The sequence below is a fragment of the Limanda limanda genome, chromosome 1 (genome assembly GCF_963576545.1).
Source record: "Limanda limanda chromosome 1, fLimLim1.1, whole genome shotgun sequence".
Taxonomy (NCBI): domain Eukaryota; kingdom Metazoa; phylum Chordata; class Actinopteri; order Pleuronectiformes; family Pleuronectidae; genus Limanda; species Limanda limanda.
This window is the reverse complement of record NC_083636.1, coordinates 35581904-35595865: the sequence shown is the minus strand read 5'-3', so window position 1 is coordinate 35595865 and position 13962 is coordinate 35581904. Positions and strand designations below refer to the sequence as shown.

General features: G+C 39.8%; 1 protein-coding gene across 1 annotated transcript; it reads right to left on the bottom strand.

Moving 5' to 3' along the window:
- Positions 1 to 3624: 3624 nt before the first annotated feature.
- slc5a1 (solute carrier family 5 member 1) lies at positions 3625 to 10746 on the bottom strand. The gene is made up of 15 exons (XM_061070537.1): positions 10511 to 10746; positions 9823 to 9894; positions 8936 to 9040; positions 8590 to 8649; positions 8358 to 8462; positions 8131 to 8236; positions 7613 to 7693; positions 7296 to 7504; positions 6091 to 6226; positions 5891 to 5998; positions 5658 to 5808; positions 5386 to 5554; positions 4773 to 4988; positions 4548 to 4656; positions 3625 to 4465 (listed from the first exon to the last, which is right to left on the bottom strand). The coding sequence occupies exons 1-15, from the start codon at positions 10658 to 10660 to the stop codon at positions 4254 to 4256; spliced, it is 1989 nt and encodes a 662-aa protein (XP_060926520.1). The 5' UTR covers positions 10661 to 10746; the 3' UTR covers positions 3625 to 4253.
- Between the last annotated feature and the right edge of the window lie 3216 nt (positions 10747 to 13962).

Sequence of the window (13962 nt, the reverse complement as noted above, 5' to 3'; positions counted from 1 at the left end):
ACACACACACACACACACACACACATACACACACACAGTTTTGCACACACCAGCCAGACACACAGGAAGATCAGGAGCAAATAGATCTAATCTACCCTGTGCAGCTCATCTCAGAAAATGAAAACAAAACATAAATTCACTCTCAAATTAATTTTCTGTCAGGATGCTGACTGGAGGCTGCAGCAAAAACAACAACACCAGACCCATCGCATTCAGCACCGACGACATGCTTTGTGTATTTATTATTTGTCGAGGCCAGGAAATGGATTCCTGCAAGCTCGGCCTCAAAGCACAAAATGTGAACAGTACAGCAGAGAGGTGTCATTTGCATTCAGTCGTCCTTGACGTGACTGCTAAATCTGACACGGCCGAGTTTCTATAAATTCACTCGGTGACTTGAAGGCAGTATCATAAGCTCCCACCACAGATCTGCACACGCAACGATGTTGCATAATGAGGGTTTTTGTATCTGCTGCATGGAGCCGCCATGCTGACCAATAAATAATCTTCAGATCAAATGCTGTTGTGATCTGTCAGTCATTGTAAGAGGGTTATGTTTACATAATGTGGCCCTGACATGCATAATGTAATGAGGGCAATAAGTTACCGGTTGAAACATCTGATCACCAAATAGCTGCATGTTAGATTAGTTTGAGAAGTAAGCTATGTGTGTGTTAGTTCACTTCTGTAGATCTTCAGACTTCTCAGAAGTGAGATGCTTGTGAAAGAGCCACAGAATCAGCTCAACACATCACTTATGTAATCTGAGTTCCTCCAACTGTGGTTATTTCAGTTTTCTGTCATGTTCTCATTTATTTTACCCCACAGCCTTTTTTAGGTAAATGTGTCATGCTCATCATCATTTTTATGAAAGACGATGATATTCAGATACCAGCAACCACTCCTGTGAAGTTATTAATTCCTTATTAATGTCTTGCAGTAATGTTTTTTAGTTATTTTAAGATAAATCAATACTTTACGTTGATAAGTAATGTAATACATGTTTTATAACACACTATGGTGTTGTGTGTTATAAAAGAGGTATTACATTTCTTAAGTGTTTGGGTGTTAGTATTGTAGCTTCTGTATAAACAGACTATAAATTACAGTATATAATAACACAGTTTTTAATAACACTAAATATGTCTTCAAAAGAGAACTTGTATTTCTTGACAAATTCTGGACATTAATAAACCAAATGTATATTTCTGTAAAAAATTACATAAAAATGTGATTTAAAAGTTCCCTTGAACATTCTTAAATGTTTGTAAGTGTATAAATGTGTTACAGGGATTCAAATGTAATATTCACTGACTACATAACAGTAACTTATCCCAGTGATGCTGCATCAGCTTATGATTTGGAGTCACCTTCAGCTTTGTGGTTCATATCTGTGTGTGTGCATGGTGGACAGTCTGGTGCAGGATATGTTGAGCCTATTTTTAGTAACAGAAAAAAGAAACAAACCTCCAGGCAAAGTCCAAACTTGTTTTCTTCACATACAGTGAATCACCTGGTTTTGTCCAGAGTTAGAGGGGGTTTGATCCCCGTGGCTTCACAGTGAGGAGCCTACGACCGAATAAACCCCACCAACCACAACGTCTTGTTTAATGTTTCCACATGTGAAATATATAAAAGATGTAGTGTGGGATTTTGAAGCCTCTGGAGTTGTTCAAGTCCTCTGTGCTCTCATGCCACTTATTCCTTTTGCCTGTGACTGATTATTAAATTATTAAATTTCATTTTCACAGAGTTTTATGGTTGCGTGGATGCTTACAGTCAAATCTACTGAATTATTAAATAAGAATCAAAGTCTTTCAAACGTTGAAAGAAAAATACATCTTTCAGTTAGACTCATGATGAACTTAATGATTCTGCTATTGGCTCAAATCAGACTCGATTAAAATTCTGAAAAAATAACTTGAAAATAAACAGAAAATCTCTCATGTGAAATTACTAAAAGTTGACAAATTATGTTCAAGGTTTTTACTCTTTTTGAAGCAGCCGAATTAATCCAGATCAAAACAACAAAAACTGCTAAATAAAACATTTTCAAAACCATAGCATGGTTTATTTTTCAATACACCTTACATGGCTCCAAATCTTGAATGAGCAACATCATAACAAGTCATTAAAACATGTGAGCTGTGAACCTGAAACATTCCTGAAATGTGTGTGCAGGACAAAGTCACAGTTGCACAGTCACAAAGTTGCAGTGTGTTTTCTCCTTTAATAAAATTCCCACTGTTGTCGTCAGATAAAAGTGCAGCTCAGAGATTAGGCATTGAAGACTTCCATAATTGTAGCTGCTGGGACAATGAGACCTGTCACCGGCACCGAGGTTCCAAATGGCCTCGGGCATATTTCTGTCAACACGTCCTGATTTCTACTTCAGCTGCAGAGCACAAAATACTCTTAACTCCTGCATTCACAACCTTACCAAAATAAAAGGGCACAAGCAGAGCCATCGAAGCGTATCAGTACCAAAAAGTTATCATCATGCACCATACACCATTTCAGAATAATTTAATGTTACATACTTTATTGTTGAATGCATTAATGTGTATATCACTATAGCTGTTAGGCTAATGTTAGCACAGAGGCCGAGACCTGAATGTTGTAATGCTGCATCTTGTGCCAGCAGGAGGCGTCTCACTATGTTTTTACCATATACTTATTATCTTTATATACAGTCTATGGTTTTTATGTGTTTTTAAAGGTTCAGCATGGACTTTTATCATGATTGTGACATTTTTGTGGTGTTCTTCAATCAGATGTCAATCTCATAACATCAGGGCTGCAAAAAATATTGTATCTCCTGCAACGTTTGTGCACATCCTCATATAAACATGTGACGGGAGAGAGATGTTGTTTTTCTTCTCTCTTTTTAACTGCATCATTATAATTATATTTTATGCATAGGATATGCTCATTGCATGGGTTAACCCCTTTCCATCAATCTATCATCTATACTGCTCATCGTTTGAGGATCACAAAGGGGTGGTAGGCAAATCTTAATATAGATAGTGGATCTCGCCCCTGTGGGAGAGATTTAACCTCTGGATCAAGTTGACAAACCTCTTAGATTGGAGTAGACCCTGAAAAAGTGAAAAAAGAATATGGAAACTAACAGAAAAGCTGTATTTGAAATACTTGTTTACTATTATTAAAGAAAAGCAATGAATACTTGTAATTTATCCTCTTCTACTCGTCATTCACAAACTAGTCTTTGCTATTTTCAAGGAATTCAGATCCTGTCTGGTCTCCTCAGTCCTCATCACAGTGGGTTAATGTGTTTGCAGCACCACAAGACAGTCGTCGATGTCGACCTTTAATCGCTGCTTGTTTCACTAATGAGTCAAACAGATATTAGGTAATATGTGTCTGGTCGATAATTATGAAGGGTTAGAAGAGAAAAGCGATAAGAGATGATATAAATGTTTATGGAACCATCAGGGTGGATGTCTCTTAAGATATGCGGCATATAAAAAAGTGATCATGTGTTATTCAGCATTTATTTAACAAGCACATAAAAGAAGGAGCATTCACTCTGAGTGAGAGCAGATTTAATCAGAGCAGCAGCCACCAGGGGGCAGTAAAGAAAGTCAGACAGTGACAAAGTAATTCACAACCTCTGTTTCCTGAGACGTTTTTATTCATTAACACCTGAAATAACAAACCGAAGTGGTGCATAGATCTTAGAGCTGACACCACACACGGACTTTGAACACACATAATGGGAAAATAGGCCTTTGGTAGAATGAGGTAGCTAATACAGAAATAGTCAGGAATTAAAAAATCCCATATTTTGTACATAAACCTACATTTATAATGTGTTACATGTCATTTACAGGCGTTTTATTTATCATGTGATGTCTTTTCTATGATTTAGGGCAGCATGTCGAAATAAAGCACAATAATATTAGAAAAAGGCGCCGGGTGGGTTATGTCACTTGTCTGTCACTCACATGTAAACTATAAAGAAGCATTTACACTGATTAGAACTAGAAACTGGATTTAATGCTGTTGCTGAGCGGTCACTGGGTTGAGTAAGAATAAGTGTTGTCATTATTGCTAATGCTAAAAGCCTTTTGATTGATCGAGTTCTTATATAAATATATTTCTACTACAACGAGCAGAATCCAGGTGAAGACCGATACTTACTGTTTTATTTAGTCATACGTTACAGCCATGCAAAATCCTGTCACTTAAATATAAATTACCGTACAGCAAGTGGAGTGAGTTGAGTTTCTTTAACTGTAATACCCATGGAAGAAAACAGCCACGCACAGGAGGATGATGGCGTTGGCGTTGACGACGTTCCTCCACAGAGGCTTCTCTGAGGTGTCTGTGAGCTTTTTCTGCAGCGCCTCCTGCTCCTCCAGAGTCAGCTTGGGGGCTTTTTTCTGCTCCAGGCCACAGAAGGTCAGCGCTGCCTTCTTGCAGAAGCCGGGCTCCTCCTCAGCTTTTGGGACGGGGGAAAAATCTGTGAGTCAAACCAACCAGTGTGCAATTGTGTGTGCCTGTAATGTACGTCTGCTGATTACCTTCTGAATCCGAATCAGAGTCAGAATCATTGTTTTCAACCCATTGGTCCTTCTCCAGATCCACTCTCTTCTCCGTGGAGTTCCTCAGGCTCCAGCAGAGTCGATACAGCTAGAAAAACAACCAAACGAAATATTTATAACGTTTGTCATGGCAGTGTCCTTGTGTAAATGGCTGTGGGTAAATCAATGATTCATCTGCCTTATCTCGCAGCAGCAGTCACGTACGTGTTCGTCTGCGATGGGTTTTGTCATGAGAGAGACGCCCAGGATGATGATACAGGACACCACAAACAGGATGATGGAGAAGTAGAGGTAGTGGACGCCACATATGATGGTGGGACAGTTGCTGGGGTTGACACAGCTGCCTGTGCCGTACGCAAACTCGGCTATCATCCTGGACAGGCCAATGAGCAGGCCAATAGCGAGGCCGTAGAACGCACCCTGAGGAAAGAAAGAAGCTTAGATACATGGATTCAAACTGACTATCATAGATATAAAAATCAAACAGAGGCTATGTGTTCACATTTAAAATGAAAAGGCTTTCCATGTTTATACAACATACAACATATTATGTCAATGATGCTCATCTGCTTTACTGTGAGAGGACACTAAATTCCACAAGGGGTCAGAAAAGCAGTAAACAGATCTTACAAATTAACCTTCTTGGTCATTCTTGCTGTGAGGCGACACGTCACCCTAAACTAACATCTATAACTTATTAAACACTCCAAATACTTAATTGGCCATAGCGTGTCACAGAGCCGTTGACTTGGTTGTGGACTCTTACAAATAACAAGTGAATTGTGCAAATAAAGATGCAATAGAAATGGAAACTCACAGCCTCATTGACACGTTTGCAGAAGATGGCCAGCAGGAAAACAGCTGCGACGGGGGGTGTGAGGTAGCTGGTGATGGACTGGATGTAGTCAAAGAGCTGACCGCTCTGAGCCGACTGCACCACAGGGATCCACGCTATGCTCACACCAATCAGGGCCAAGATAAACACTCTACACACAGTCAAACACACACACATGGGAAAAGTAGCAGTTAGGAATTTGTACAATAGTCAGAAATCAAATTGAACCAAACCCCCCGAGCGTGTTGTTTTACCTGCCGGCGATCATGAGTTCCTTTTCATTGGCGGTGCGGCGGATCTTAGTGTAGATGTCCATTGTAAAGAGAGTGCTGGCACTGTTGAAGATGGACGTGAGTGAGCTCATCAGTGAGGCCATCATCACAGACAGCATAAGACCTCGCAGACCTGAAACAGACAGAATAACAGATTGAAATGGAGAAGTAGATTTGAGAATTTTAGAAAAAGGCATCAGACAAATGCGACTGACCATTGGGCATGAGGTCCACCACCAGTTTGGGATAAGCAATGTTGGTGCAGCCCACACTGGCCCCACAGTATTTCTCACATAGTTCTGGCTCCACACACGCAACCTCATCTACAATACAATGAATAAGATCAGCAACAGTTGAGAATATTTAAATCCTTCATTCATTGGTTATTTAAAAAAAGAAAACACAACACACTAACCGGGGTAGAGGATCCTACTAATCATTCCAGGGAAAACCATGAGGAACATGGGCAGCAGCTTCAGGTAGCCACATAGGATGCAGCCGGCCTTCACGTGAGATAAGTTCTTAGCTGAGAGGCAGCGCTGGACGATGACCTACGGAAAGAAAAACAGAGACATTATCCATCCATCCGTTTTATTCTGCTTATCCGGCTAGTGTCGTGGAGGTAGCCAGTTCGATTGTGGTTTCCCAGACATCCCTCTCCTCAGCCACATTTCCAGCTCTTCCTGGGGGATACTGGGATATTACCAAGCCAGATGGGATATGTAGTCCCTCCAGTTCTGGGTTTGCACTAGGGTCTCCTCCTATAAAACGCTAATGGAAGGCGCCCAGGAAGTATCCTGATTAGATACCTGAACCACCTAAACCGTCCGGTTTTGATTCTCTACCCAGGGCTCGTGGCCATGACGGTTGGAATCTAGATGGACCAGTAAATCAACAGCATTGCCTTACAGTACGACGCTGACGTGTACCAAGCGCCCTGTCCATCTCCAGCTCCATCTTCCCCTCACACGGAAACAAAGACCGTGCGATACCCAGACTCGTTTCACTCGGCGTAGCCATTATACAGTCAATGGCAAATGGTTGTTGTATCTAGTATCTACGTCTCAGGTTCAACTCAAAATATTTGCAGAGTAAATACAACCCTTAAGGCAAGGACGCCAATCGGATAAGCTCACTGAACTGTTCTACTCCTTTGTTAACTGAACAGGAATAAAGGGAAACTGACCATAAAGTGGTCATGTGTGTATGTTATGTCTTATCTTATCATGCAACTAAAAGCCGGGCAACTAAGCCCACTTTAGTGCTGTCCAGCAAAAACAGGAGAGATAAAGATGCATTATGTGTTTACAAACGGGCTGTATGGCTGTAATGAATGAGTCGGTGTGTGTGTGGTTGTGACAGTAGATTGGTGGTAGTGTTTATAAATGGATTGATTCGTCGAATGAGGTTATGTTGCTCACTGTTGTTGGTTGGTGGAACAGATTTTCTCAAAACCTGGTGGAAGGATGAGACATGTACCAAGGAAGAACCCATTCAATGTTTGATGGACCCAGGTTAATTTCTTTAACATTGTTAACCTTTGTTTAGCATAAGATATTTTCACCAAATTCCCAAGACAAGACAAAGGCCCTGACTGCTCGGCCGATTTGCTTGACTGACCTGATCAGTGCACCAGTACCAAGTGGCCTGAATGGTGAGTCCGAACACCAGGCCAGGCCACGGCAGGTCTCCCGTTATCGCGTTCCTGAAAATATGGAAGGAGTCTGCCCGAGGCTCGTAGCAATCTGCACTGATGTTAGTCGTCTGAGAAGGGATTGCCTCCATGTAGCGCACCTGGAACTGCTCATAGCCTCCCACCTCATTGAAAGCTGAAGATATGTGAACAAGGTGGAATAAAGTAAATTCTTACTCCTCTGTCACAGAGTGGGTTTGTTCTGTTATCATAACTAATAAAGAACAAAATAGCACAATATTACCAAAGCCCATAAGGATGAAGGATCCAACAACCATGATGATGGTCTGTAGGGTGTCTGTGTAGATCACTGCGGCCAATCCACCTAAAATACACAACAATAACTTTATAAATTTTGTTAATCAAAATGTATTTTCTACAATAGTAAAATCACCGTGGAGAATAAATCAACTAATGTTCATACATTATCCAATTCTTCTCACCAAATAAGTATGACTTGTTAAGTTATGTTTCACTGCCTAACCTGCGAAACTAAAGTTCATGTTGGAATTCACAGCAACAGAAGGCCGCTCTCTGCTTATCACAGTCCACGGGTAATTAACCACAACAACAAACCACAGATAAACGGCCCTGAAGAAGAGTGTGTGCACATGTATCTACATGTCTATGTATGGCCTTACCTTTACCCCCAGCCATGGTGCCATTCAGAAAGTAAGATAAGACTCCTCTGGCTGCTGTTTACGGGTTTCATGTCGGTGTACTAAAAGTGGAAGGAAGCGAGTGCTTCCTGAGTGAACAGACCTGTGACGGTGTACAAGGCGGTGATCGAGAGTAGCATGATAACAGCGAGGTAGATGTTCAGCCCAAGTGCCTGGTTGATGAAGATTGCACCGGAGAACATGTCAGCCTGAGAGGAGAAGAGAAAATGTATAATTCATGTCAATATGTCTGACACTGGAACATTGATGAAATAGAAATATTGCATTTGAGTGATGAAAGCTTATAGGGCATGGCTGAGGCTGACTTACTGAGATCTTGGTGAAGACATACAGGAAGAGGGAGAGCACAGAGAGATAGATGCGAATACGATGACCCCCAAACCTCCTCTTCAGGTACTCAGGCATGGTGACGATCTTAACACACCCACAGATCATAAGGTTCAAATGAACTCTCTAACTGTCAATACAAACATCAGTTCACAACAGATGTAAATGCACACGTGGAATGTTTTTTGGTGTCTAAAATATTTGTTGTGTTTACCTCAGCTTTAATGTAGATGGGCACAAAGATCCATCCCAGAATGACGACCACGATGAGAGCCTGAAACACACACACACACACAGACACACACACACACACACACACACACACACACACACACACACACACACACACACACACACACACACACACACACACACACACACACACACACACACGGATACAAGGATATAAGCAAAAATTGAATTCTGACGTTGTGAATCCTTCCGTCCTCTGCTGAGTGACGCTCGCATAATAATGTACAGATTTGTGTTTCAGATCAGAAATAGATTTGTGTAGGAGGTGATAGTTGGGAAATTTGAACATCTGTCGCAATTATACTCACATTCCATTCAAATCCACCAATGGCTATTCCTGAGGCTGCTGCAGTCCCAGCGATTCCCACAAAGTGGCCACTACCTATGTTGCTGGCGAATAGCGACGCTCCGATCTGTGGAGTGCAGCGTTAAATATAAAGTGATGTGGATGCACAGTTCCCTGAAATTTAAAACAACAAAAACATCAAGTGGAACCTGCCAAGTGTAGCGTTATCACCACTAAAGGTCTAACTTAAGTTAATTTTAACTTGCTAGACTTAATTCATTTTTGGTGTTGCCAATTGAAGTACTTTCTTCGTAAATCCATAAACATGCAACTATTGATTACATGAAACCCAATTCTTTCTAAAGTGGATTAGAAAGTACAGGTATATTAAAGTAAAAATACATGAAAGATTACCCGAGCACAGTAACTATGTAAATGTATTTCGTTGCATCCAACAATGACTGTGGTCTAGGCCTTCTGTCTATATCTGTCTTGGAATACCAACGAGTTGCCAATCATACTTCTAGATTAATTCATATTAATCTGTATAGAGTCATGAGATTTCCATTTGCATTTGTTAGCCCTAACACTGATTAATGATTAGTTACAGCACTATCTAATGATTAGAAATGAATATCAGTGATGATGAAGTCCCATCATCCCTTTGTTCCTGCTGGTGCACCACAGTTGTTACACCGTCCCATAACGTGTGTTGTGCTGTGTCACGTAACCAGTGTAATTAATAAGTAGCCCAACAGATGATACGCACTCCTGATTAGTGCTTCATATTTTATACCACCAATTAGCATCGTAAGCATGTGTCTCTGCAGCTGTTATTGCTGTGTCATGACTGTAAGAGATTGACCTCGACTTCCAGGGAAGTGGCTCTGTGATCAATGAGTTACCCACCGGCCACCACACCATGCTCCTCCCTGCGAGGAAGAAGCCGCCGACAGTGGATCGATTGGTGCGAAGCATCGCCTGCAACGTGAGACGGGGACATTTTAGAGGAGCAATAAATGCATATGTGTGCAAAAGCAACAACACATATTCCAACACTCCCTGCACACTTGTCAATGATTACATTTTATTCCATTACACAGCTGCTGTTAAAGTCATCAAGACTAGAAAAAGTAGAAACATACAAATCACAAATTATTGCAATAAATGATGCAAATTTTACCAAGTAAGTGTTACAAGCCTCTGATCTGCTGTAAAACAATTATTAAAGGTTGTTATGTAAGATAATATATTTGCACAATATGAGTGAACTCTGTTCTGTTTCCAAGTTTCTGCTGTGAAGGTACTAAGCCAACTTTGGTTTTAAAAGTGAGAAGCGTCTTATATCCGCCCATAAATAATTATTTTATTGTGTTTTCCCACAGAAGAAATAATACACATTATCAATATATGCATTTTCATAATCACTTTTTCACTTTGTTTAGCTTCGTTTTATTATAATTAGCATTATAATAACATTTTCCATCGTGGGCCCAAACAGACAGAATCTCTCACAGCTATAATGCCGAAGAGGAGTTAACTATTCACAGACAGGAAGGATTCAAAGAATGTTCGTCTGAATTACTGGACAACTCACCCATACTCCGACAGCCAACACAACCAGAAAGTAAATCACAATGACGGAGATATCTGCTGCATTGTTCAGGGCCACAGTGGTCGTGTTGCTCCTCATGTTGCTCCCCATGTTGCCCCTCGTGAGGGACCATCCAAAGTAATCTTGAGACATCTTGGCCGAGAGTGTGACCAGAGAACAGGAGAGTTTCTGGAGTCGCTCCTCTTTGGCCGAAGCACCTGCTTTGAACTGATTTTATGAACCTGGGTCCTGCCTGATAGAGTGTGTGCGTGTGTGTGTGTGTGTAAATGAGTGTGAGAAGGAGAGGGTGGTGGGGGGGGGTGGCTGGTGTTTATCTAATAAAAGACCAGATATGGTGTTTGGTTGTATCTGGATGTACAAATAAACCTGGTGAGTAAACATAAGTGTCCATGGGAAAATTTAATGGGCAAAAATGTTTAACCTTTGAGCAAATAATTCTGGTTAACATTTACTCACAAGGAAATGGCTCATGAACAAAGGACCTACAGATAAACTGCATCAGAATTCAATTCCCTTCAATTCAATTAATTAATAAAGTTCAGTTCAATTTAAAATCAATTTGAATTCAATTTTGAATTTTTGAAATCATTATAAATTAATAAAGCTATAAATTCAGATAATTTTTATTCAATCAAAATGTATTTCAATTCAAACACATATAACAGAAATACAGATATAACAAGAACACAATTACAGAAGTTTCCTTTAAATTGTAAATACAAAAGTGTGTTTTTATACTATTTTGAAAACACAAATGAATAGACAGCTCATAATGTAAGTAAAACAGGTTTTATCGTGTGTTATGAAAACATTTACTGTTCCCTCAGACTGACCCTGTCAGTAAGTACAACAGAAATAAATCATAATTCCTGTTGATTAATAAATTAATAGTTTTATGTATTTATGTTTGTAGGATCAAAGATCAATTGGCTATGTCGATTGGCTGTAAAATACCATTATCAATTACATGAGAATATTTTTGCCATCCAAGCAAGTCCTTTACCTTTGAGCTCTACTTACAGTTTTTCACAATTGTTAATACACGTTTTTCAAAACAATAACGGCTTTCTCAAAACTGCACACAGAAAACTGAAAACCTCACACACAAAATGCTAAACCTGACACTCCCTTTGCAAGATGACTCATTGCCATCAAAATGGAACTCGTGTTTTCATTTGGTACACACAGCCATGTTTTCAAATGACACACACATACCATTTATTGAGAACACACAACTAAGCATTTGCTTACACACTTCCAAGCATTTACAGCACACTGAAGTGCAAAATTGAAAACACAATCATCGAAATGGAACACACCATATGAATGACTGACTCTGGAGAATTAGCCATTTCTCCTTTTGTAAACTGTCTCAGTGTAGGCCTACTTTTTTCATAGTCAAACATAAAACAGCACACAAAAAGGTTTATTTCAGTACACACAGAGAACAGTACAGTACTGACACAGACAGCATGATAATGCAAGTTACAGTATGGACACAGAGAGGTCAATACAGTGGGCTACAGTGAGACACTGTAGAAAAGGAACAATATTGGATTACAGGTACAATACATGCACGTGTCACTGCTGAATGTTTGGTACTAACAAGCACAAACTCTCGCTGTAACTCCTCGATGCGTCTGTGGTCCGTTCGAATGGAACCCTGTACACATGTTTCATCCACATGGCATTCCTGTGAAGAATACGGTCTAATGTAGAGAGGATGGCGGTCTGGATGTTTCTAAATGTAGCATGGTCAGCCAGGATCCTAGTTTTTATTTGTCTGAGTGTGATAGCGTTGTTCTCATGAACCATATCTACAATTTCAGTCTCCTGTTCGGCTGTGAACATGCGTGTTCTTCCTCCACGGTGTGGTTCTCTTTCAGTCCTGCAAAATATAAATACTGTGAGCACACTGTATTCTATTCTATTCTATTGTTCATCAAACAAAACAGAGGCTGAAGGCACTTTTATGCTGCAATCCTGATTGCAAATTGCTCAACAGACCTGAATGTTTAGAGATTTGAGTATTTGTGTGTTGTAGGTTGATGCTTTGATATTTTAGGGTGAGAAGTGTGTGCAACAACTGAACATTGTGTGTAGTGTTTTGACAACAAGGTGATGTGTAATTGAAATCAGAGTGTAAAGAAGGAAAGTCAGAGTCTAATGAGATAAGGGAGTGTGAAGTAGTGCCAAATTGGGTCAAGCTATTGGTACATGAAGTGAATGTTGTGCAAATTGTGCCGAATTTTTGCTTTTTGTGTGTTAACAACTGTGAAAAACTGTAAGACTTGCCAACAAGGAAATACGTCACATTTACTGTAATGCGATGACAAATAAAAGACACTTAACCTTGACTGCTCCCGCCCATAGTGAACAACACCAAACACTCAAGAGTTTCTGTGTTAATTATTAGTCGAAAGGCCAAAGTTTGAGGGAAGCAATAAACAGAGATGATGACGGTCGTCTTGGACTTTTAAAAACATTTCATCTATCATTTTTTTATTGTTTAGACTCTGACTGTACCTCAATCAAGGTCGAGCAATCTATTCATGTCTGTCTCGCACTTATGATAATAAATAAGTACAAGGCAAGAATGAAGGATCTGTTTGAACTCATAGATCTCAACTCCATAAATATGTGTAACTATTCCAAAAAATCAAGTTTCCAACAGTATCTCCCGAAAAACTTTTTTTAAATACATTCCTGGATCTTCACCTAACATACAAATCAAAGTTTTGTGTGTTCTTCCCTGATCCAGGCCCCACCTCTGCACCAAGTTTGCTGCAAATAGTTTCGGTGCTTTTTGTGTAATCCTGCTGACTCACAAATGCACCAGAATCAGGTCAACACATCTTGGCTCATGTAATTTTAACAATAAAAAGTTAACCCTTGTCTATCTTCTGAGAGATGTGTTAGTAATAGGTGCATGAGAATGTTCGGTTTGAGCTGTTAAATCATGTTTTTCCAAATAAATCATAGAAATACGTCGGTGTTGCTGTACCCATCTTTGGACACAAGGTGGAATTGTTGTCCTCCATTGAAAATCTGGTTTTGAGACAGCTTGGTTCAGAAACAATATGTTAACATCTATAACACAAACTCATCCCCTGATCCGCATCCACATCAAAATTGAATCAATTCTTCACTGACCCATTTACTCCAACCAGTAACCAGTAGTTTTTTGCGAAACTTTTTTACAATCAAACAAACTAACAAACCAACAGGGGTAAAAATAAAAAAATCACCACTTTTTGATAAAGTGATGATCAATATTTAAGTTTCTATTTGTGCATAAGGACATTTTAAAGCATCATTTCACCTCGGGACGCTTTTTGAAAAACACCCATACTTGTTGACCATAGACAATCAATACAAAACTATATAAAAAAATGCTTTTAAATTCTTGTTATTATATGTCTGTAGACTAGTTT